Source organism: Balaenoptera acutorostrata, chromosome 9 (assembly GCF_949987535.1).
Source record: "Balaenoptera acutorostrata chromosome 9, mBalAcu1.1, whole genome shotgun sequence".
NCBI lineage: Eukaryota > Metazoa > Chordata > Mammalia > Artiodactyla > Balaenopteridae > Balaenoptera > Balaenoptera acutorostrata.
This window is the reverse complement of record NC_080072.1, coordinates 56786633-56809817: the sequence shown is the minus strand read 5'-3', so window position 1 is coordinate 56809817 and position 23185 is coordinate 56786633. Positions and strand designations below refer to the sequence as shown.

The 23185-nt window shown below is 37.4% G+C and overlaps 1 protein-coding gene across 1 annotated transcript in view; it reads left to right on the top strand.

The window, feature by feature from the left end:
- Positions 1 to 23185, top strand: part of GDPD4 (glycerophosphodiester phosphodiesterase domain containing 4) — a 120008-nt gene that overhangs the window by 76048 nt on the left and 20775 nt on the right. The window contains exons 11-12 of the mRNA XM_007187635.2: positions 843 to 997; positions 13752 to 13899. Coding sequence (XP_007187697.2) covers positions 843 to 997; positions 13752 to 13899 — 303 coding nt within the window. The remainder of the gene's footprint in view (positions 1 to 842; positions 998 to 13751; positions 13900 to 23185) is intronic.

The following is a 23185-nucleotide window of genomic DNA, read 5'->3' as shown; positions in this document are numbered from 1 at the left end:
CAAATGCAATGTCACCACTCTGTTAAAAGGGAATGTGTGTAATGGCTATATGATGTGGCCTGCACCATCACCAGCATACAGCTATTAGAAAGAGCCTCGAGGTAACGGGGAGAAAGAATCTACCCCTTCTTTCTTCTCTTAGTTGCTGCTCCCCACTGGGGGGAATAATTTATTTAATTGGCCAAGCCACTCAAGTTCTATTGCCATTGGTCCTTATGAAAAAACAAGAAAGAGCCTCGGTATGGAACACTAAGGCTTTGAGGACTTGGCTTCCATTAATGACATATAAAGAGACTTTTTGAGCAGAGACTTTTCCATCATGTTTTTCAGAAGCAACTCTGCATTTGGGCAGTCAGTCATTCCAAATGTCTTAAATTCTCAGAATATAGAAGAAAGCTATGAGTGAAACAAATATGTGTCTTTTTGCAAATAGAACTATTTCCACAGATGAGTCATAATAGCATTCCCTGTTGGCAGGAAATGACTCCTTGCAAAGATGATTTTTAGCATCATTAGCCAGAGGAGATGTTTATGATTCCCACCTTTCATCCACACGTACCAGCTCCTCATCCACTCTGGCTAGTGTGAGGACACAGTGGACCCTTGGTCCCATGATGTTAACTGGGAAAACTCAGCTCCAGAACAACCTGGGTGAAAGCCCCATTATAAGAATTCATTAGACAATATTAGGCCAGGTTGACTCTATCACCAAGGGCTAGAATCTCTCTGCTCCCTATGGACTGTTACCCATGCTGGAATGGGGCTCCACCCATTCTACTTGGGGCTGTTTGTACCCAAACGGCTGGATTATCCACTGAAAGACTTCCTGTTTTTCCTTACAGATTTTTTGGGTGCCTGGTTTTGATAGGGAGTATGTCAGGAAAAGAGCTCCTGGTTTTCAGCAAGTGGGCCAGTTATTCTCCATTGAACGCCTCACAAAAGAAAATATCAGTAGAATAAATGTTGACTACAAGAGATTGTTCTACAGTGGATTGAGGTAAGTGTTTGACCACATCTCTTTTGGCATATATTGCCTTACTTGCACGAAATCTGCATCCCAACCAAGCTACTTAGGTTCCCCCTCCCACCTCAGGATTTCTGTGTGTGGCTATCTTTTTGGAATCCCCTGTTTTCATCTTCTTACCCTTCCCTCCATCTCTGCCAACAAACATTTATCAAGGGTAGACTCTTCCTGGAACATACTCTTCAGCTCCTCCTTCATGCTTCAATCTCTCATCATTCAACACACCTTTTTGTATGCTTGGTGTTTTTGTTTTTATATAAACTGATCATTGAAAAGTCAGAACTCAGAAAGTTGTTGATTTCCTTCTGCCATTACTAGATGCATTGCAGTACCTTGTAAATAACTTTGTAATCCAGATAGCCAGATTTCTTATAGATAAAATTCAGAACATTATTAGAAAAACCCTTAAAACAGCCAAGTGTGAGAAGAAACTGAAATTCTTAACCACCACATTTATAAATATATAATCAGAGACAGCTTTTCAGAATTAAAAGCACCTGGGAATAAAATGGTAACTTTTTCAAACTTAACTATTATTAATCACTGTTTAATTTAATCCATATTCCCTTTCTCTTAGATTAAAAATAATTTTTTTTCTGATAATTGTAAATGCTTCAGAGACAGTCTGAACTTATATATATATTTTTTGTTCAGATATACATACATATCTCCAAAATCTCCTTGAGCTAGTAAAAATTCCCCTAAATATCTTTCTGTGTCTCAAGCCATGAGCTAGGCTGTTGGATACACCTCTGTTCATGTTCCGACTTTTCTGGCCTCTCTGGCCATGGGGGGAGATGATCATAAAATATGTCTTTTTTCTTTTAGAATTAGATAATTATACATGTTTTACCTCTTTTTCCCATTCAGAAGATTTCTCTTTGCGCAACTACTCCTCTGTTTTGAGTGTATTTCTATTTCCTTTTACTTTTTTATCAAAGAGAAAATGGCTCCAAGATGATTTCCTTCTCTCCTAATCATAATTTAGATTAATCTAGTAGTTGGAAATAATTATAATAGCTTCCACTATTGAGCCTTTATTATGTGTCAAGTTCTGTTGGTAGACCACAGGCTCTTTTTGAAATTCTGGCTTACCCATCAGCTACACGTGTGACTTTGGACAAGTTTCTAATAATCAGTTTTCTCATTTGAAAATTAAGGATAACAGTAACTTGATAGAATGGTTAAAGGATTAAGTGACATAATTCATATATGCACAGGGCAAAATGCTGGGCAAATGTATGAACATAATGTTGTTCATATGTTGTCGTATGAATGTTGCTTTTATCATCACCATCCTTACATGCTGTGCCCTGGAAATTATCATCACCACCATTCTGCGAATGAGGAATCTTGCCTCTAAAGAGGAAAAGTTCAAGGAGGTTAGGTAATTCACCAACATTAATACAGTTGGTCAGTAAGGAACCACACTGAGATTTAAATATAGGCCTGGGCTTCCCTGGTGGCGCAGTGGTTGAGAATCTGCCTGCCAATGCAGGGGACACGGGTTCGAGCCCTGGTCTGGGAAGATCCCACATACCGCGGAGCAACTGGGCCAGTGAGCCACAACTACTGAGCTTGTGTGTCTGGAGCCTGTGCTCCGCAACAAGAGAGGCCGCGACAGTGAGAGGCCAGCACACCGCAATGAAGAGTGGCCCACGCTTGCTGCAACTAGAGAAAGCCCTCGCACAGAAACGAAGACCCAACACAGCCATAAATAAATATATAAATAAATAAATACTTTAAAAAAAAATAAATAAATAAATATAGGCCTGACAGACTCCAGAGTCCAAATTCTTTCACTAATAAGCCTTTAGTTATTCCTTGGCCGTAGTTATATGGGCATAGTTTCAGCTGGCATCAGACTTAAGAGAGATCATATCCTGAGTCCTATTAGAAAATCAAGCAGTTTAATTTAGCTCAGCAGATATTCACTGAGTAGTAATATGTACAGTGCGCCATGCTAGTTTTATGTGAAAAGTCAACATAAGCGAGGCATCATCCTTTTTCTTAAGGAAACTATATATTCTAATAAGAAGAATAAGGGTTTTTTCCGTATGCCTGTAATACAAGGTTGATCATGACCGTTCATGAGCAGACTTTATTCCAAGTCATTCCCCTCAAGAAACACTAAATTTTAAGAAGTTAAGCGGTTATAACGTGTTATTTGTATACTGTTCATGACCAGAATACTTTATTATGATCACATTTCCAATACATTCTCTGTGATCAGTGCTTACTTCCATCAGACCACACTCACAAAACATTGTGACCTTGCCATTTTGACTGAGAATGCTTTAAATACATTACTTTGATCAAACTTATATGAATATAGAGATGCCCTCTGTTTTATTTCTGATGTGGGAATTTTTAAGTGTTTAAAAAATTTTTAATTTATTAAAAATTTAGTGAGGTGAAATTCATATAAAGTTAACCATTTTAAGGTAAACAATTCAGTGACATTTAGTACATTCACAATGTTGTGCAACTGTCACCTGTAGTTCCAATACATTTTGGTACTGGAAATTTTTATTTTCCCTCTGATTCTTGGTCAGTCTTGCCAGGGGTTTATGAGTTTTATTAACCATTTCAAAACACCAAATTTTGGCTTCGTTAGCTTTATTCTGTTGCACATTTTCTTTCCTATTTCGTTGACTGCTGTTATCTTTATTATTTTCTTTCTTCTATTTCCTTTAGGTTTAATTTGCTCTTTTAGAAGCAGAAAATTAGGTGATTGTTTCTAGATCTTCTTTGCTAATGTAAACATTTAAAGCTATGAATTTCCCTGCAAGCATTCTACAAATATTTTTGATATATTCTTATTATCCAGTTTAAAATATTTAAAAATTTTTATATTTCCCACTTGACTCATGGATTATTTAGAAACGTGTTGCTAACTTTTTTAAAATTTGAGGATTTTCCATCTACTCTAGTGTTATTGACTTCTGATTTAAGGTCACTGTGACCAGAGAACAACTCTATATGATTTCAATACTTTATTGTTTTTCTTTTAAAATTTTTAATTTTATTGACATTCCTTTGAAAGGTTTGTTTTGGTATAAGACAAAGCTGTCAATTCAGAATACAAACAGATGGACACAATGTGTATATCAGATGTTGGGAATAAAAATGGTTTATTGATTGAAATAATAGAGGCATTATTTTGATTTGTCTTACATGAATGCTGATTTATAAATCTCCTCCCCCATTGATTTCTTCTTGTAGTCCAGACACATAGAAATGATAAAAAATCTCACCAAAGCTTACCTTGGTGCTAATCAAGAGTGCTCGATGAACATTATAAAACACATGATTTCAATACTTAAATGTATTTAAACTTGTCTTATAGACCACTATATTGTATATCTTGGTGAACTTCCCATGTCCACCTGAAAAAAGGTGAGCTCTCTTCATTTGTTGGGTGTGATATTCTATAAATATCAATTAGTTTAAATTGGTTGATAGTCTTCTTAAGCATTTTATACTACATTTTCCCCCTGCTTTTTCTATTCAGTTAACACAAAACATTAGTTTGCAGATCAAACTCACACACATCAGAGAACTTACCTACTATGAAGTTTTATAATTAATTTCAAAGATACAGCAGTCTATCAAGAGGCTCAGACAAAGCAAGGAGAGGTCAGAGACATTGATTTCAACTTTGCAGGTTTCTTCCTTTATTGGACACATACTCTGTGGCCCACGGTAATAGATACGACCTCCAAGTGAGTGTTTGCAGGGTTATTTCACTTAGAAGGAGAGCATTTGAGTTACAGAACATCTGCATTTAATACTCCCAGGGAGTTGTATAGCTTATGTGACTTTCTCCAGGGACGCATGTGTCATAAATCCACATTCTGTATTTATTTACAAAATATATAATAAAGAAATACTCAACCACAAACATCCTTTTAAAAAATGTTCTATACATAAGGCCTCTCTTCCTGGTAAATATTATCATTCTATTTAGAAAAGATGTAGGTATCATGTTGACAAGGAGATTAGACCATGCTTCTTCCTTCTTTCTTCTGGGAGCAACCTCTTCAGTCAGAGAGAAATTAAGGCCTCCTTGTGCATCATCTGTCAGTTATGGAGAAGGGGGTGTAGTATCTCCAACTATGATTGTTGATTTGTATATTTCTCCCTTTAGCTCTGTTTGTTGCTGTTATTGTGATTGTTATGGTTGTTTGGCTTCTCATATTTTAAACTTTTATTAGGTGTATTTGCATTTTAGAATTGTTAGATCTTTCTGGTGAATCCACCCTTTCATTATGAAATGTCCATTTTCTCTGGTTATAATTCTTGTCTAAAGATTACTTTTATTAATATTGACACACTTGCTTTCTTATAATTAGTATTTGTGTGAATTTCTTTTTGTGTCCTTTGTCTTTCAACTGCTTTGTGTCTTTATATTTAAAGTACATCTCTTATAAACATCTCTTTAAAAATATTATTGGTTCTTGCTTTTTTTTAAAAAAAACTATTTATTTAATTAATTAATTTATTTATTTATTTATTTATTTATGTCTGTGTTGGGTCTTCATTTCTGTGCGAGGGCTTTCTCCAGTTGCGGCAAGTGGGGGCCACTCTTCATCGCGGTGCGCGGGCCTCTCACTATCGTGGCCTCTCTTGTTACGGAGCACAGGCTCCAGACACACAGGCTCAGCAATTGTGGCTCACGGGCCTAGTTGCTCCGCGGCATGTAGGATCTTCCCAGACTGGGGCTCGAACCCGTGTCCCCTGCATTGGCAGGCAGATTCTCAACCACTGCGCCACCAGGGAAGCCCCTGGTTCTTGCTTTTATATTTAGTAGGACAGTCTCTGCTTTTCAATGGGAATGTTTGGCCCATTAATATTTAGTTTAATAATTAATATACTTGGGTTTATATTACATCATACCATTTTTTCTATTTGTCCTTTTTATTCTAGATTGGTTATTTTGGTCATTCTTTTCCTGCCTTTTAATTTTTTTTAGTTAATTATTTTTTAGTATTCTATCTCCTCTACTGGCTTCTTACATTTTTAAATTATTTTTTACTGGTTGCTCTAGGAATTGTAAAAAGTATCCTTATCTTATTACAATCCACCTTGAGTTAAATTATTCCATAATATAAAGTATAGAATATTAAAATCTTAATTCCATTGACTATCTGCTGCCCTTTGTGCTATTGCTGTTATAAATAATATTTTTGTTATAAACCCCAGAGTACATTTTTATTATATTTTTTAAAATTGTGGTTTTTTTTGTTTTTTTGTTTTTTTTTTAAAATTTATTTTTGCTGTGTTGGGTCTTCGTTTCTGTGCGAGGGCTTTCTCTAGTTGCGGCGAGCGGGGGCCACTCTTCATCACAGTGCGCGGGCCTCTCACTATCACGGCCTCTCTTATTGCGGAGCACAGGCTCCAGACGCGCAGGCTCAGTAGTTGTGGCTCACGGGCTTAGTTGCTCTGCGGCATGTGGGATCTTCCCAGACCAGGGCTCGAACCCGTGTCCCCCTGCATTAGCAGGCAGATTCTCAACCACTGCGCCGCCAGGGAAGCCCTAAAATTGTGTTTTTTTAATTAAACTTTTTATTTTGAGATAATTGCATATTAACCTGTAAGAAATAACACAAAATGATCCTGTATACCTTTTACCCAGTTTACTCCAATGGTAAAACTTGCAAAACTTTAGTACAATATCAAAACCAAGATATTGACATTGATGCAACCCACCAATCTTATTCAGATTTCCCCAGTTTTACTTATATTCATCTTGTGTGTGTTTGTATATATAGCTCTGTGGAGTTTTATCACATGTGTAGGGTTGTATATCCAGTGCCACAACCAAGACATAGACTAGTTTCATCACTGGAAGTATTCTTTTTGTTTCCCTTTGATAACTACACTCCCCTTACTTCCATCCACTTCCCCTCACCCCAAACCCTAGCTCTTCACAATCACTAATCTGTTCTCTACTTTTATTATTTTGTCATTTTGAGAATGTAATATAGATAGTATCATAGAGTATATAACCTGTTGTGATTGGCTTTTTTTCATTCAATATAATTCCCTTTGAGAGTTATCCAGGTTATTATATATATATCAATAGTTTATCCTTTTTCATTGCTGAGTAGTATTCCATTGTGTGGAGGTACTGAAGTTCGTTTAATCATTCACCAACTTAAGGCTATCTGACTGTTTCTGTTTATGAGCTATTATAAATAAATCTGTTATGAACATTTGTGTACAGGTTTTCATGTGAACATAAGGTTTTTAAACTAAAAGCCTATAGTTTGTTCAGATTTTAGTCATTTTTTAAAAATGTTTTAACTGTGGTAAAAATACACATAATATAAAATGTACTGTTTTAATCATTTGTAAACATACAGTTCAGTCATTTTAATATACATTCATTACATTGTACAGCCATCTCTGCCATCAAGCTACCTAACTCTTTTCGTCTTGTAAGCTCAAATTCTATACTCATTAAACAATAACATCCCTACCAACTTCCCAACCCCCAGACCCTGGCAACCACCATTCTGCTTTCTTTCTCTGATTCTGACTTATATAAGTGGAATCATGTAGTATTTGTCTTTTTGCAACTGGCTTATTTCACTTAGCATAAAATCCTCTAGGTTCATCCATGTTAAATCCATCCATTGCAGACTTTCTTTCTTTTTTAAGGCTAAATAATATTCCATTGCATGTATATACCACAGTTTGCTTATTCATTCATCAGTTGATGAACACTTGAGTTGCTTCCACATTCTAGCTATAGTGAATAATGCTGTTATGAATATGGGTGTACAAATATCTCTTCAAGACCCTTCTTTCAATTGTTTTGGCAATATATCCATTAAGTGGACTTTCTGATCATATGGTAATTCTATTTTTAATATTTTGAGGAACTGTCACACTGCTTTCCATAACAGCTGTACCAACAGTACACAGAGGTTCCAATTTCTCTATGTCCTCCGCACCCTTGTTGATTTCTGTTTTTGTTTTTTTTTTCTTGATGTAGCTATCCTAATGGGTTAGTATTAGTTCTTCTTGAAACATTTTGTGGAATTCAACAGTGAAGGCAATGGGTCCAGGACTTTTCTTTGTTGGAAGGTTTTTGGTTAATGATTCAATCTCCTTATTCATTGTATGTCTATTTGCATTTTCTAATTCTTTATGATTGAAAGGTAGGTTTTGTGTTTCTAGGAATTTGTTTCAGCTAGGTTATCCAATTTGTTGGGATACAACTGTTCATAGTACTCTCTTATAATCCTTTTTATTTCTGTAAAATTGGTAGTAATATCCCAAATTTTATTTCTGCTTTCAGTAATTTGAGTTTCTCTTTTTATTAATAGTACATCTAGATAAAGGTTTATCAATTTTGTTGATCTTTTTGAAGAACTAACCTTTGGGTTCATTGATTTTTCTCTATTGGTTTTCTGTTTTCTATTTCATTTATATCTGCTCTAATCTTTATTATTTTCTTTCTTTTGCTATGTTGGATCAATTTGTTCTTCTTTTTCTAGTTCCTTAAGTTACAAAGTTAGGATGCTGATTTGAGATCTTCCTTGTTTTTTAAATGTAAGCATGTATAACTATGAATTTATCCCCAGCACCACTTTTGCTGCATGCCATAATTTTGGTATGTTGTGTTTTTATTCTCATTTGTCTCCAAGTATTTTGTAATTTCCCTTGTGATTTCTTTTTTGATCCATTGGTAGTTTAAAAGTGTGTTAAGTTCCACGAATATGTGAATTTTCCAGTTTTCCTTCTGTTATTGACTTCTAATTTCATCTTGTTGTTGTTGGAGGAGATACTTTGTATGGTATCAATCTGGTTGAATCTATCAAGTCTTAATTTGTTGCCTAACATGTGGTCTATCTTGCAAAGTGTGCACTTGAGAAGAATGTGTATGTTGTTAGTGTTGGGCTGAGTGTTATATATATGTCTGTTAGATATAGTTAGTCCTTGTGTTGATTAAGTACTCTATTTCCTTACTTACCTTTGGTGTGGTTGTTCTATCCATTGTTGAGAGTGGGATATTGAAATCTCTAATGATTATTGTACAGCTGTCTATTTCTCCCTTCAATTCTGTCAGTTTTTGCTCTGTAAATTTTGCTGGTCTGTCATTAGGTGTGTAAATGTTTACAATTGTTGTATCTTCTTGCTGTATTGAATCTCTTATTAATATATAATGTCCTTCTTTGTCTCTTATAACCTTGATATAAAGCCTATTTTGTCTAACATCAGCATAGCCACCCCTGCTCTTGTTGGTTACTATCTGCATGGACTGTCTTTCCATCCTTTCCCTTGTAATCTATCTGTGTCTTTGAATATAAAGTGAGTCTCTTGTAGACATCATGAATTGAAACATATGTTTTATCTGTTCTGCCAGTCTCTGTCTTTTACTTAGAGAGGTTGACCCAATTACATTTAAAATAATTACTGACAAGGAGGGATTTTGTCACACTGTTACTTCTGTCATTTCTGTAAATATTTGTTCTGTCATCTTTTTTTTTTTTCTTTACTTTCTATGTGCCTTATAGCTTTTTTGTCCCTTTGGTTTCTGCATTACAATTTTCTTTGTTGTTTTGTTGATCTTTTATAGTGAAATGTTTAAATACTTTTCTCATTTTTTGGGGGTGTATATTCTATATCTATTTTATTCGTGGTTACCATGGGAATTACATTTACTATACTAAAGCTTTAACACTCTTATTTGAACTTATATCAGCTTAACTTCAATAATATAGAAAAACTCTGTTCCTTTACAGATCTATTCCTACCTTTCTGGGTTGTTAATGTCAGAAAATTAAATCTTTATACATTGTGTGCACCAAAACATAAATTAGTAATTTAAAAAAATGCATGAGTCTCAAATTACATAGAAAACAACTTTTGGAGCTACAAACCAAATTTACAATAATACTAACTTTTAGGCTAATAATTATTTTTTTCTTTAGATATACTAGTCTCAAATCATGTAGAAAATAAAAAGTACAGTTACAAACCATTGTTACAATAATACTAGCTTTTATAATTGCCCATATATTTGCTTTTATTGAGATCTTTATTTCTTCATTCAATTCTGAGTAACTGTCTAATAGTGTCCATTCATTTCACCTTGCAGGACTCCATTTAGTTTTTCTTGCAAGGTGAGTCTAGTGGCCATGAACTCCCTCAGCTTTAGTTCTTCTGGGAATATCTTAATTTGTTTCTCACTTCTGAATGACAGTTTTTCTGGATATAGGATCCTTCATTGACGGTATTTTAACACTTTGAATAGGTTGGTCCACTGCCTTCTGGCCTCCAAAGTTCTGATGAGAAATCTGCTGGTGATGTTGAGGATCCCTTGTATGAGACAAGTTGCTTCTCTCTTGGTGCTTTCAGTATTCTCTCTCTGGCTTTTGAAAGTCTGATTATAATGCGTCTCAGTGTGTCTTTGAATTCATTTTATAATGCGTCTCAATGCGTCTTTGAATTCATTTTACTTGGAGGTTGTTGATCTTCTTGGATGTTTTCCTTCATGTCTTTGATCAAATTTGAGAAGTTTTAAGCCATTATTTCTTCAAATATTCTTTCTGTCCTGTTCTCTTTCTCTTTTCCTTTTGGGAATCCAAGAATGCATATATTGATCTGTTTGATGGTGTCCCATAGATATTTTAGGCTGTTCACTTTTCTTCAATTTTTTTTCTTTCTGTTCTTCAGAATGGTTAACATCTATTGGCCTATCTTCAAGTTCACCAATTCTTTCTTCTACCTACTCAAATCTGCCTTTGGATCCTAATATCAAAATTTTCATTTCAGTTACTATACTGTTCAGTTCTAGAATTCTTTTTGGTTTCTTTGTTAGGATTTATGTTCCTTTATTAATATTTAAATTTTGTTTATACATTTTTAAACTTTATCTACATCTTCCTTTAGTTCTTTGAGTATCTTTAAGAGATTTGTTTCCAAGTCTTTGTCTAGCATATCTGCCAACAACTCTTCTCTGGGAACAGTTTTTATCAATTTATTTTTTTTCCTTTGAATGGACCCTATTTTCTTGTTTCTTAGTATGCCTTGTGATTTTTTTTTTTGTTGAAAAATGTATATTTCAATCTAATAATCTGGTAACTCTGGAAATCAGATTCTTCCCTTCCTCAAGGTATGCTGTATTTTTGTTATTTGTTTATTTGTTGTTGTTGGCTGTCTCTGTGCCAAGGATCAGCCTGAGTTCTTCCCAGATCTCTTGTGTTCCTTTCCCTGCTCATACATGGTCACTTTCTAATTTTCCCCATATATAAATTGCTTTTGCATGTCCTAGTCTTTAATGTATGACTCCCAAAAAGGGAAAAAAAGAAAAATAAAAGGTGGGGAGGAAAGAGTGCTGGCCCTTTTAACCCCTGGTAGTCACTTCAGTGGGAGTGGGAGGGGTTTGCAACAGTGGGGGGAGGTACAAAAATCATGGCTTCCCTACTCTGTCTACAGCTCTGTGAATGGAAGCATCAATCAGTGATCAGAGCACAGATCCCTAATATATGAAGGATAGCATCCTTTTGGCTCACCTTGGCTCCTACAAGGTTTGTGCAAGCTGCTTCAGGAACATGGGCACAGCTGCCTGCCATGGGGCTAGTGTACTGTAACTGCTACTGTGCCAAGTGATGAAATCAACCAAAGTTAACTATAACTTACCATCCAGAACTCCCCTGGAAGTTGAAAGCCTTCAATAGATTCCATAGCTACAAAATAGTTATATTAGGCAGATTCTTTTAGTGCAGTTGTTGTCTAGGTGGGGAGAGAAATTCCTGGTGTTTCCTTCTCTGCCATCTTCCAAGAATCCTCTCCTGTGAAATAAGTGTTTTTATGAGATAAATACCTAAGAATGCAGTTGCTGGGTTATGGTAATTACTTGTCTAGTTTTATGAAAACTGCCAAACTTTTTTTGGGAAAATTTTATGTTCCTGCCAGCAATGTATAATGACCTAGAGCCTCTACATCCTTACCAATTTTTGGCATTGTCACTATATTATTGTAGCCATTCCAATAGGTGTGTAGTGACATCTCATTGTGGTTTTAATTTTCATTCTCTGATGGCTAATGATGTTGCCCATATTATCATGTGTTTATTTTCCAATGGTATACCCTCTTCAGTGAAATGTCTCTTCATATCCTTTCTAACTGAATTGCTTGAATTTTTTTTATTATTGAATTTTGAGGGTTCTTTCTATATTATAGATACTAGTCCTCTATTGCATATTGTTGTTTGTAAATAATTTGTCCCACTATGGCTGGTCTGTAGCATCCTCTTAACAGAGTCTCCCACAGAGCAGAATTTTTAAATTTTGATGAGGTCTAACTTGTCAATTTTACCTTTTATGGATCATGCTTTTAGTGTCAAGTCTAAGAGTTCTTGGTCTACCTCTTAGATCTCAAAGATTTCTCCTATGTTTTAAACGTATTCTTTCATCACTATTATGCAGTTTACAGCTTTCAGATCCTTCCTTGTTTTGTTAAGTTTATACCTAATTATTTAATTTTCTTTGGAGTGATTGCTAATAGTATTGTTTTAAATTTCAATTTCTGTATGTTTATTAATATATAGAAATGTGTTTGGTTTTTGAGTGTTGGTTTCAAAAGGTATAAAAAGTAGCTTTTTCAAAACTATTTCCTTATTTCTATTTTTAAAATTTATCTTTAGGTGATCTGTAGAATTGTCTTAAAGACAATCTAACATATTGGGTAACTAATGGCAGGCACTCCTGTAAAGGTGGTATGGTTATTTTTATTTTACAGTTTATACACTGAGCCTAAGAACTTGCCAAGTTAGTATGTGGCTGAGATTCAAACCCAGGCTTGTACAGAGCTGTTTTCAATATGCTATACCATCTCAGGGTTTAAAAAGTCTTTTGAAGGCACTTACGTGGTGTATTTTCTGAGAAATATAATCTCTGAAAATGACAGCTTGACTAGGTGTTCTTCTACTGTTTCTGTAGATAGTGCACAAATATTTACTGACATTTGAAGTTCTGACATTGGGAAGTGTTGTGTTCCATTCCCCCTACTCAGTGCTTATAAAAATTCTTTATATTTGAAATTTAAATATTCACCAAATTGGTGTTCATTTCTTCATTCCTTCCTTTAACTATTTCTGAAGGCAGGTATGCTAGGTACTGGATATACAGAGTTGAGTAAAGACACAGTCTCTGCTTTTAATTTGCTTACAGTCAAGTAAAGAAGACTGATAGGAAAGCAGATAAATAGAGTAGAGTGTGGTAAGTACTCTGATGGAAGTAAGTACATTTGCTACACAGTAGTGTACTGGAGCTGGTTCATTTCAGCTTATGGGAGCAAATTGTGGGAGTATTTACACCATGGAAATAGGCAAATTCTACAGTTAGGGCTTTTCTTTTTTTTTTCTTTCCCTCCATCTCTCCTTCCTTCCTCCCTCCCTCCCTCCCTCCCTCCCTCCCTCCTTCCCTCCCTCCCTCCCTCCTTCTCTCCCTCTCCTCCTTCTTTCCCTTCTCTGTCCCTTAGGAAGCCAGTTTACTAAAATACTACTGTTGGTACTGGAGCAAAGGTATTAAATCCAGTTCTTTATCTCACTGTAACATGAGCTCATTCTGCATGTCATATAAGTTGTCCTACTACCAACTACTTCTGGTGATTTAAGCAACAGCCTTTCACAAACACGGTGGCTGTTTCCCTTTTACATGATGAGAGTGAGATTAAGTCTAAATCTCCTGTGGGTTCTTTTTCTTCCCAGAGAATATAAAGCAGTTAACATCAACATCAACTTATACATCGTCAATGAACCTTGGCTTTTCTCACTGGCCTGGTGCTCCAGCATTTACTCAGTGACCACAGACAACATTCAGGTCCTGAATGAGATAAATCACCCTTACTTCTTCATGGTGAGCTGATGGTCCAGATTGTTCTTCCAACTCTGGTACAATAGGGGTCTCTGTCCCCCACCCCACCCCTACACTGCCCACTGTGCTGTCCCCAGGGAAGCTGCTTAAGAGCAGAGATTTATGTGACATTGGAGATGGCATTCCCCCTTCTCTCACCCAGATCCCTCTGTGATTTTCAGGGAAAAATTAACGTTGTTTTAATAATTGCTATTTATTGAATCCTCACACTGTGCCTTTCATGCATTATGTAATTTAACCCTCTGAGTTAGCCACTAGGAGTATCCCCATGGGGGGATCTGAAGTTTGAAGCTTCACATGATGCAAGATTCAAAATGAGGTCTGACTCCAGAGTTTTGTTACTGCAGCCACACCTTCCTGTAGGCACAGCAACAATGACAGTGGCATGGGGTGTGGGGAGAAAATCAAGTGTACTTGATTCCAAAGTGAAAACTGTGTGTCCTGAGCAAAATGCTTTTGAAAAGGAGAGTGAGTGTCCAACCACCGAGCTTGATTTCCCCTTCTGTCCTGCTACTGCTTACGGCCAGAAGTGTGGGGGACCTGAAGACCTGTGTTTTTATCCCAGCTAAATCCCACCACTTACTGTCTGTAGAGGGAACCCCAGCTAACCAGTTAACTGCTTCAGAAGCTGTTTTTCAAATCAGTGTAGAGTATGTTGACTGAATCGGACATCTATAACAGAAAACAGCTTAATTTCTCTCCACTGACTCTTTAAACTGCTCTGTGAACTAGATCTTTCCCTGCCCTTGAATGAGGTCTCACTCAGATCCCATAGCTTTTCTAGTCACTCTTAGATAATTTCTTAAAGTACAGTTTAGTCACCAAAAAGTCTCAGTTCAGCATCAACAGTCTAGCCCAGAGAATAACCCAGACTCTAAACTGCCTTGAAAATTAAAGCTTTTTAAATGAGAGGCCTAAATATTTCTTGTTGCTTTCTCCATAACTCCAGGTTCACTGGCCCTTGTTTCTGTCTTGATCAGGGTCAGGAGCAGGAGAAAGGGGATCAAGGCCAAGGGCACAATCTCATAGGGCTAGTACTGCACTGAGTACTACTCAGTACAGTACTCAGTACACTACTCTGGCGGCAGTGTAAAATTGCTTACCCCTTCTTTCTTGGTGGCTCGGGCAGTTTTCTGTAGATGACCCTCAAGGAAACCTTGGATGGCAGGTCCCTTGGCATAGGTAAAGCCTCTCCACTTGTCTGTCCCCATACTATCCCGCTTCATGTATGTACTATATACTTTTCTAACATTTTTGTTTTTTAAAATTGATTGCAAAGTAAACTTGTTCATTATATAAAATTCAATCATTATAAAAATCTATAAATTAGAAAGCAATACACTCCTCCATAATCCTATCCCCCTAAATCAGTAATGTCTTAAAGTTGTCCCTTTGGATATATCAAATAAAACTTTATTAAGTAAAACTTTTCATTTTAATATTTTAATTCATATTTGAGTTGATAATAAATTCATGTGATTCAAAATTCAAAGAGTTTAAAAGAATGTAAATAAAAAACTTCCTTCTACACCTGGCCTGGGCTTTTTTAAAGGACCCAAAGTCACTTTGTTCAGGGGGGTGGGGCCAGTATCCCAAAGGCTTTCCTAAGCAGCCTACACTCTGGGTTAGAATATGCAGATTCAAATCTTGGCTCTAACCACTTACTGTGTGAACTTGGAAATGTTAGTTAACCTGTCTGGGCCTCAGACAGGTTATTTGTTTATTTGTAAATTGGGGATAAAAATACTACAATAGGGAAACCTTCAAGATGGTGGAGGAGTAAGACATGGAGATCATCTTCCTCCCCACAAATACATCAGAAATACATCTACATGTGGAACAACTCCTACAGAACACTTACTGGACGCTGGCAGAAGACCTCAGACTTCCCAAAAGGCAAGAAACTCCCCACGTACCTGGGTAGGGCAAAAGAAAAAAGAATAGGGATGGGACCTGCACCTCTGGGAGGGAGCTGTGAAGGAGGAAAAGTTTCCACACATTAGGAAGCCCCTTCACTGGCAGAGACAGGGAGTGGCGGGGGGGAAGCATCAGAGCCAAGGAGGAGAGCAACAGGGGTGCAGAGGGCAAAGTGGAGAGATTCCCGCACAGAGGATTGGTGCCGACCAGCACTCACCAGCTTGAGAGGCTTGTCTACTCACCCGCTGGGGCGGGTGGGGGCTGGGAGCTGAGGCTCAGACTTCGGAGGTTGGATCCCAGGGAGAGGACTGGGGTTGGCTGCGTGAACACAGCCTGAAGGGGGCTAGTGCACCACAGCTAGCTGGGAGGGAGTCTGGGGAAAAGTCTGGAACTGCCTAAGAGGCAAGAGACCATTGTTTCGGGGTGCACGAGGAGAGGGGATTCATAGCAGCGCCTAAACGAGCTCCAGAGACGGGCTGGAGCCGCGGCTATCAGGGCGGACACCAGAGACGGGCATGAAATGCTAAGGCTGCTGCTGCTGCTGCCACCAAGAAGCCTGTGAGCAAGCACAGGTCACTCTCCACACCTCCCCTGCCTGGGAGTCTGTGCAGCCCTCCACTGCCAGGGTCCCGGGATCCAGGGACAACTTCCCCTGGAGAACACACGGCATGCCTCAGGCTATTGCAACGTCATGCTGGCCTCTGCAACCGCAGGCTCGCCCTGCATTCTGTAACCCTCTCTCCCCTCAGCCTCAGTGACCCAGAGCCCCCTAATCAGCTGCTACTTTAACCCTGTCCTGTCTGAGCAAAGAACAGACGCCCTCAGGCGACCTACATGCAGAGGTGGGGCCTAAACCAAAGCTGAACCCCAGGAGCTGTGTGAACAAAGAAGAGAAAGGGAAATTTCTCCCAGCAGCCTCAGGAGCAGCGGATTAAATCTCCACAATCAACTTGATGTACCCTGCATCTCTGGAATACCTGAATAGACAATGAATCATCCCAAAATTGAGGCGGTGGACTTTGGGAGCAACTGAAGACTTGGGGTTTGCTTTCTGCATCTAATTTGTTTCTGGTTTTATGTTTATCTTAGTTTAATATTTAGAGTTTATTATCATTGGTAGATTTGTTTACTGATTTGGTTGCTCTCCTTTTTTAATTTTTTTATATATACATATATATTCTTTTCCTTTTTCTCTTTTTGTGTGTATGTGTATGCTTCTTTGTGTGATTTTGCCTGTATAGCTTTGCTTTTACCATTTGTTCTAGGGTTCTCTCTGTCCATTTGTGTGTGTGTGTGTGTGTAGTTTTTAGCATTTGTTATCATTGATGGATTTGGTTTTTGGTTTGGTTGCTCTCTTCTTTCTTTCCTTCCTTTTAATTTTTTTTATTTTTAATAATTTTTAAATTTTGTATTTTAATAACTTTATTTTATTCTTTCCTTCCTTCCTTTCTTCCTTCCTTTCCTTTCTCCCTTTTCTTCTGAGCCATGTGGCTGACAGGGTCTTGGTGCTCCGGCCAGGTGTCAGGCCTGTGCCTCTGAGGTGGGAGAGCCAAGTTCAGGACATTGGTCCACCAGAGACCTCCCAGCTCCATGTAATATCAAATGGCAAAAGCTCTCCCAGAGATCTCCATCTCAATGCTAACACCCAGCTCCCCTCAATGACCAGCACGCTACAGTGCTGGACACTCTGTGCCAAACTACTAGCAAGAGAGGAACACAACCACACCCATTAGCAGAGAGACTGCCTAAAATCATAATAAGGTCACAGACACCCCAAAACACACCACTGGATGTGGCCCGACCCACCAGAAAAACAAGATCCAGCCTCATCCACCAGAACACAGGCACCAGTCCGCTCCACCAGGAAGCCTACACAACCCACTGAACCAACCTTACCCACTGGGGGCAGACAAGAAAAACAACCGGAACTACGAACTGAAGCCTGCGAAACGGAGACCCCAAACACAGTAAGTTAAGCAAAATGAGAAGACAGAGAAACACACAGCAGATGAAGGAGCAAGGTAAAAACCCACCAGACAAAACACATGAAGAGGAAATAGGCAGTCTACCTGAAAAAGAATTCAGAGTAATGATAGTAAAGATGATCCAAAATCTTGGAAATAGAATGGAGAAAATACAAGAAATGTTTAACAAGGACCTAGAAGAACTAAAGAGCAAACAAACTGATGAACAACACAATAAATGAAATTTCAGATTCTCTAGAAGGAATCAATAACAGAATTACTGAGGCAGTAGAACAGATAAGTGACCTGAATGATAAAATAGTGGAAATAACTACTGCAGAGCAGAATAAAGGAAAAAGAATGAAAAGAATTGACGACAGTCGCAGAGACCTCTGGGACAACATTAAACGCACCAACATTTGAATTATAGGGGTCCCAGAAGAAGAAGAGAAAAAGAAAAGGACTGAGAATATATTTGAATAGATTATAGTTGAAAACTTCCCTAGTATGGGAAAGGAAATAGTCAATCAAGTCCAGGAAGTGCAGAGTCCCATACAGGATAAATCCAGGGAGACACATGCCAAGACACATATTAACCAAACTATGAAAAATTAAATACAAAGAAAAAGTAAAAGCAGCAAGGGTAAAACAACAAATAACATACAAGGGAATCCCCATAAGGTTAACAGCTGATCTTTCAGCAGAAACTCCGCAAGCCAGAAGGGAGTGGCAGGACATATTTAAAGTGATGAAAGGGAAAAAACCTACAACCAAGATTACTCTACCCAGCAAGGATCTCATTCATATTCAACAGAGAAATTAAAACTTTTACAGACAAGCAAAAGCAAAGAGCATCCAGCACCACCAAACCAGCTTTACAACAAATGCTAAAGGAACTTCTCCAGGCAGAAAACACAACAGAAGGAAAAGACCTTCAGTAAGAAGCCCAAAATAATTAGGAAAATGGTAATAGGAACATACATATCGATAATTACCTTAAATGTAAATGCGTTAAATACTCCAACCAAAAGACATAGACTGGCTGAATGGATACAAAAACAAGACCCATATATATGCTGTCTACAAGAGACCCACTTCAGACCTAGGGACAAATATAGAATGAAAGTGAGGGGATGGAAAAAGATATTCCATGCAAATGGAAATCAAAAGAAAGCTGGAGTAGCAATTCTCATATCAGACAAAATAGACTTTAAAATAAAGACTATTACAAGAGACAAAGAAGGACACTACATAATGATCAAGGGATCAATCCAAGAAGAAGACAAAGAAATGGTAAATGTTTATGCACCCAACATAGGGGCACCACAATATATAAGGCAAATGCTAACAGCCATAAAAGGGGAAATCAACAGTAATACCATCATAGTAGGGGACTTTGACACCCCACTTTCACCAATGGACAGATCATCCAAAATGAAAATAAATAAGGAAACACAAGCTTTAAATGATACATTAAACAAGATGGACTTAATTGATATTTTTCAGACATTCCATCCAAAAACAACAGAATACACTTTCTTCTGAAGTGCTCATGGAACATTCTCCAGGATAGGTCATATCTTGGGTCACAAATCAAAGCTTGATAAATTTAAGAAAATTGAAATCATATCAAGTATCTTTTCGAATCACAACGCTTTGAGACTAGATATCAATTATAGGAAAACTCTGTAAAAAATACAAAGAGATGGAGGCTAAACAATACACTTCTAAATAACCAAGAGATCACTGGAGAAATCAAAGAGGAAATCAAAAAATACCTAGAAACAAATGACAATGAAAACACGATGACCCAAACCCTATGGGATGCAGCAAAGGCAGCTCTAAGAGGGAAGTTTATAGCAATACAATCCTACCTCAAGAAACGAGAAACATCTCAAATAAACAACCTAACCTTACACCTAAACAATTAGAGAAAGAAGAACAAAAAACCCCCAACGTTAGCAGAAGGAAGGAAATCATAAAGATCAGATCAGAAATAAATGGCAAAGAAATGAAGGAAACAATGGCAAAGATCAATAAAACTAACAGCTAGTTCTTTGAGAAGATAAACAAAATTGATAAACCATTAGCCAGACTCATCAAGAAAAAAAGGGAGAAGACGCAAATCAATAGAATTAGAAATGTAAAAGGAGAAGTAACAACTGACACTGCAGAAATACAAAGGATCATGAGAGATTACTACAAGCAACTAATGCCAATAAAATGGACAACCTGGAAGAAACAGACAAATTCTTAGAAAAGCATAACCTTCCGACTGAATCAGGAAGAAATAGAAAATATAAACAGACCAGTGACAAGCACTGAAATTGAAACTGTGATTAAAAATCTTCCAACCAGTAAAAGCCCAGGACCAGATAGCTTCACAGGCGAATTCCGTCAAACGTTTAGAGAAGAGCTAAAACCTATCCTTCTCTAACTCTTCCAAGATATAGCAGAGAGAGGAACACTCCCAAACTCATTCTATGAGGCCACCATCACCCTGATACCAAAACCAGACAAAGATGTCACACAAAAAACTACAGGCCAGTATCACTGATGGACATATATGCAAAACTCCTCTACAAAGTACTAGCAAACAGAATCCAACAACACATTAAAAGGGTCATACACCATGATCAAGTGGGGTTTATCTCAGGAATGCAAGGATTCTTCAATATAGGCAAATTAATCAATGTGATAAACCATATTAACAAATTGAAGGAGAAAAACCATATGATCATCTCAATAGCTTCAGAAAAAACTTTTTGACAAAATTCAACACCCAAAAACCCTCCAGAAAATAGGCATAGAGGGAACTTAGCTCAACATAACAAAGGCCATATATGACAAACCCACAGCCAACATCATTCTCAGTGGTGAAAAACTGAAAACATTTCCTCTAAGATCAGGAACAAGACAAGGTTGTCCACTCTCACCACTCTTATTCAACATTGTTTTGGAAGTTTTAGCCACGGGAATCAGGGGAGAAAAAGAAAGAAAAGGAATCCAAATCAGAAAAGAAGAAGTAAATCCGTCACTGTTTGTAGATGACATGATACTATACATAGAGAATCCTAAAGATGCTACCAGAAAACTACTAGAGCTAATCAATGATTTTCGTAAAGTAGCAGGATACAAAATTAATGCACAGATATTTCTTGCATTCCTATACACTAATGATGAAAAATCTGACAGGGAATTTAAGGAAACACTCCCATTTACCACTGCAACAAAAAGAATAAAATACCTAGGAATAAACCTACCTAAGGAGACAAAAGACCTGTATGCAGAAAACTATAAGACACTGATGAAAGAAATTAAAGATGATACAAACAGATGGAGAGATATACCATGTTCTTGGATTGGAAGAATCAACACTGTGAAAATGACTATACTACCCAAAGCAATCTACAGATTCAATGCAATCCCTATCAAACTACCAATGGCATTTTTCACAGAACTAGAACAAAAAATTTCATAATTTGTATGGAAACACAAAAGATCCCGAATAGCCAAAGCAATCTTGAGAACGAAAAACGGAGCAGGAGGATTCAGGCTCCCTGACTTCAGACTATACTACAAAGCTACAGTAATCAAGACAGTATGGTACTGGCACAAACACAGAAATATAGATCAATGGAACAGTATAGAAAGCCCAGAGGTAATCCCATGCACATATGGTCACCTTATCTTTGACAAAGGAGGCCACAATATACAATGGAGAAAAGACAGCCCCTTCAGTAAGTGGTGCTGTGAAAACTGGACAGCTACATGTAAAAGAATGAAATTAGAACACTCCCTAGCACCATACACAAAAATAAACTCAAAATGGATTAAGACCTAAATATAAGGCCAGACACTATAAAACCCTTAGAGGAAGACATAGGCAGACCACTCTGACATAAATCACAGCAAGATCCTTTTTGACCCACCTCCTAGAGAAATGGAAATAAAAACAAAAATAAAAAATGGGACCTAATGAAACTTAAAAGCTTTTGCACAGCAAAGGAAACAATGAACAAGACAAAAAGACAACCCTCAGAATGGGAGAAAATATTTGCAAATGAAGCAACTGACAAAACATTAATCTCCAAAATTTATAAGCAACTGATGCAGCTCAATATTAAAACAACAAAAACCCAATCCAAAAATGGGCAGAAGACCTAAATAGACATTTCTTCAAAGAAGATATACAGATTGCCAAGAAACACATGAAAGGATGCTCAACATCACTAATCATAGAGAAATGCAAATCAAAACTACAATGAGGTATCACCTCACACCAGTCGGAATGGCCATCATCAGAATATCAACAAGTAATAAATGCTAGAGAGGGTGTGGAGAAAAGGGAACCCTCTTGCACTGTTGGTGGGAATGTAAATTGATACAGCCACTATGGAGAACAGTATGGAGGTTCCTTCAAAAACTAAGAATAGATCTACCGTACGACCCAGCAATTCCACTACTGGGAATATACCCTGAGAAAACCATAATTCAAAAAGAGTCATGTACCACAATGTTCATTGCAGCACTATTTACAATAGCCAGGACATGGAAGCAACCTAAGTGTCCATCAACAGATGAATGAGTAAAGAAGATGTGGCACATACGTAGAATGGAATACTACTCAGCTATAAAAAGAAACGAAATTGAGTTACTTGTAGTGAGATGGATGGACCTAGTCTGTCATACAGAGTGAAGTAAGTCAGAAAGAGAAAAACAAATACTGTGTGCTAACACATATATATGGAATGTAAAAAAAAAAAAAAGAAAAAAAAATTTCTGAAGAACCTAAGGGCAGGACAGGAAGAAAAATGCAGACGTAGAGAATGGACTTGAGGACACGGGGAGGGGGAAGGGTAAGGGTAAGCTGGGACGAAATGAGAGAGTGGCATGGACATATACACACTACCAAATCTCAAATAGATGGCTAGTAGGAAACAGCCACACAGCACAGAGGGATCAGCTTGGAATTTTGTGACCACCTAGAGGAGTGGGATAGGGAGGGTGGGAGGGAGCTGCAAGAGGGAGGATATATGTATTTGTATAGCTGATTCACTTTGTCATACAGCAGAAACTAACACACCATTGTAAAGCAATTATACTCCAATAAAGATGTTAAAAAATACTACAATAGAAGCAATTTTATCCAAAATAATCCTGTCTGCTTATCAGTCTGTTAATTCAACAATTTTAAATGGGGAATCATGAAATGAATGATATACAGTCTATTAGCTTTTTACTACATTTTAAAAAACGTACCTAATAGTTAGTGGCTTAAAAGAAACAAATATTTGTCACATTCTCTATGATGGCTGAGTGGTTTCTCTGTGCTCAGCCAGTTTGGCTGGACTAAGTGGTAGGATGGCCCCATTCATATGTCTGTG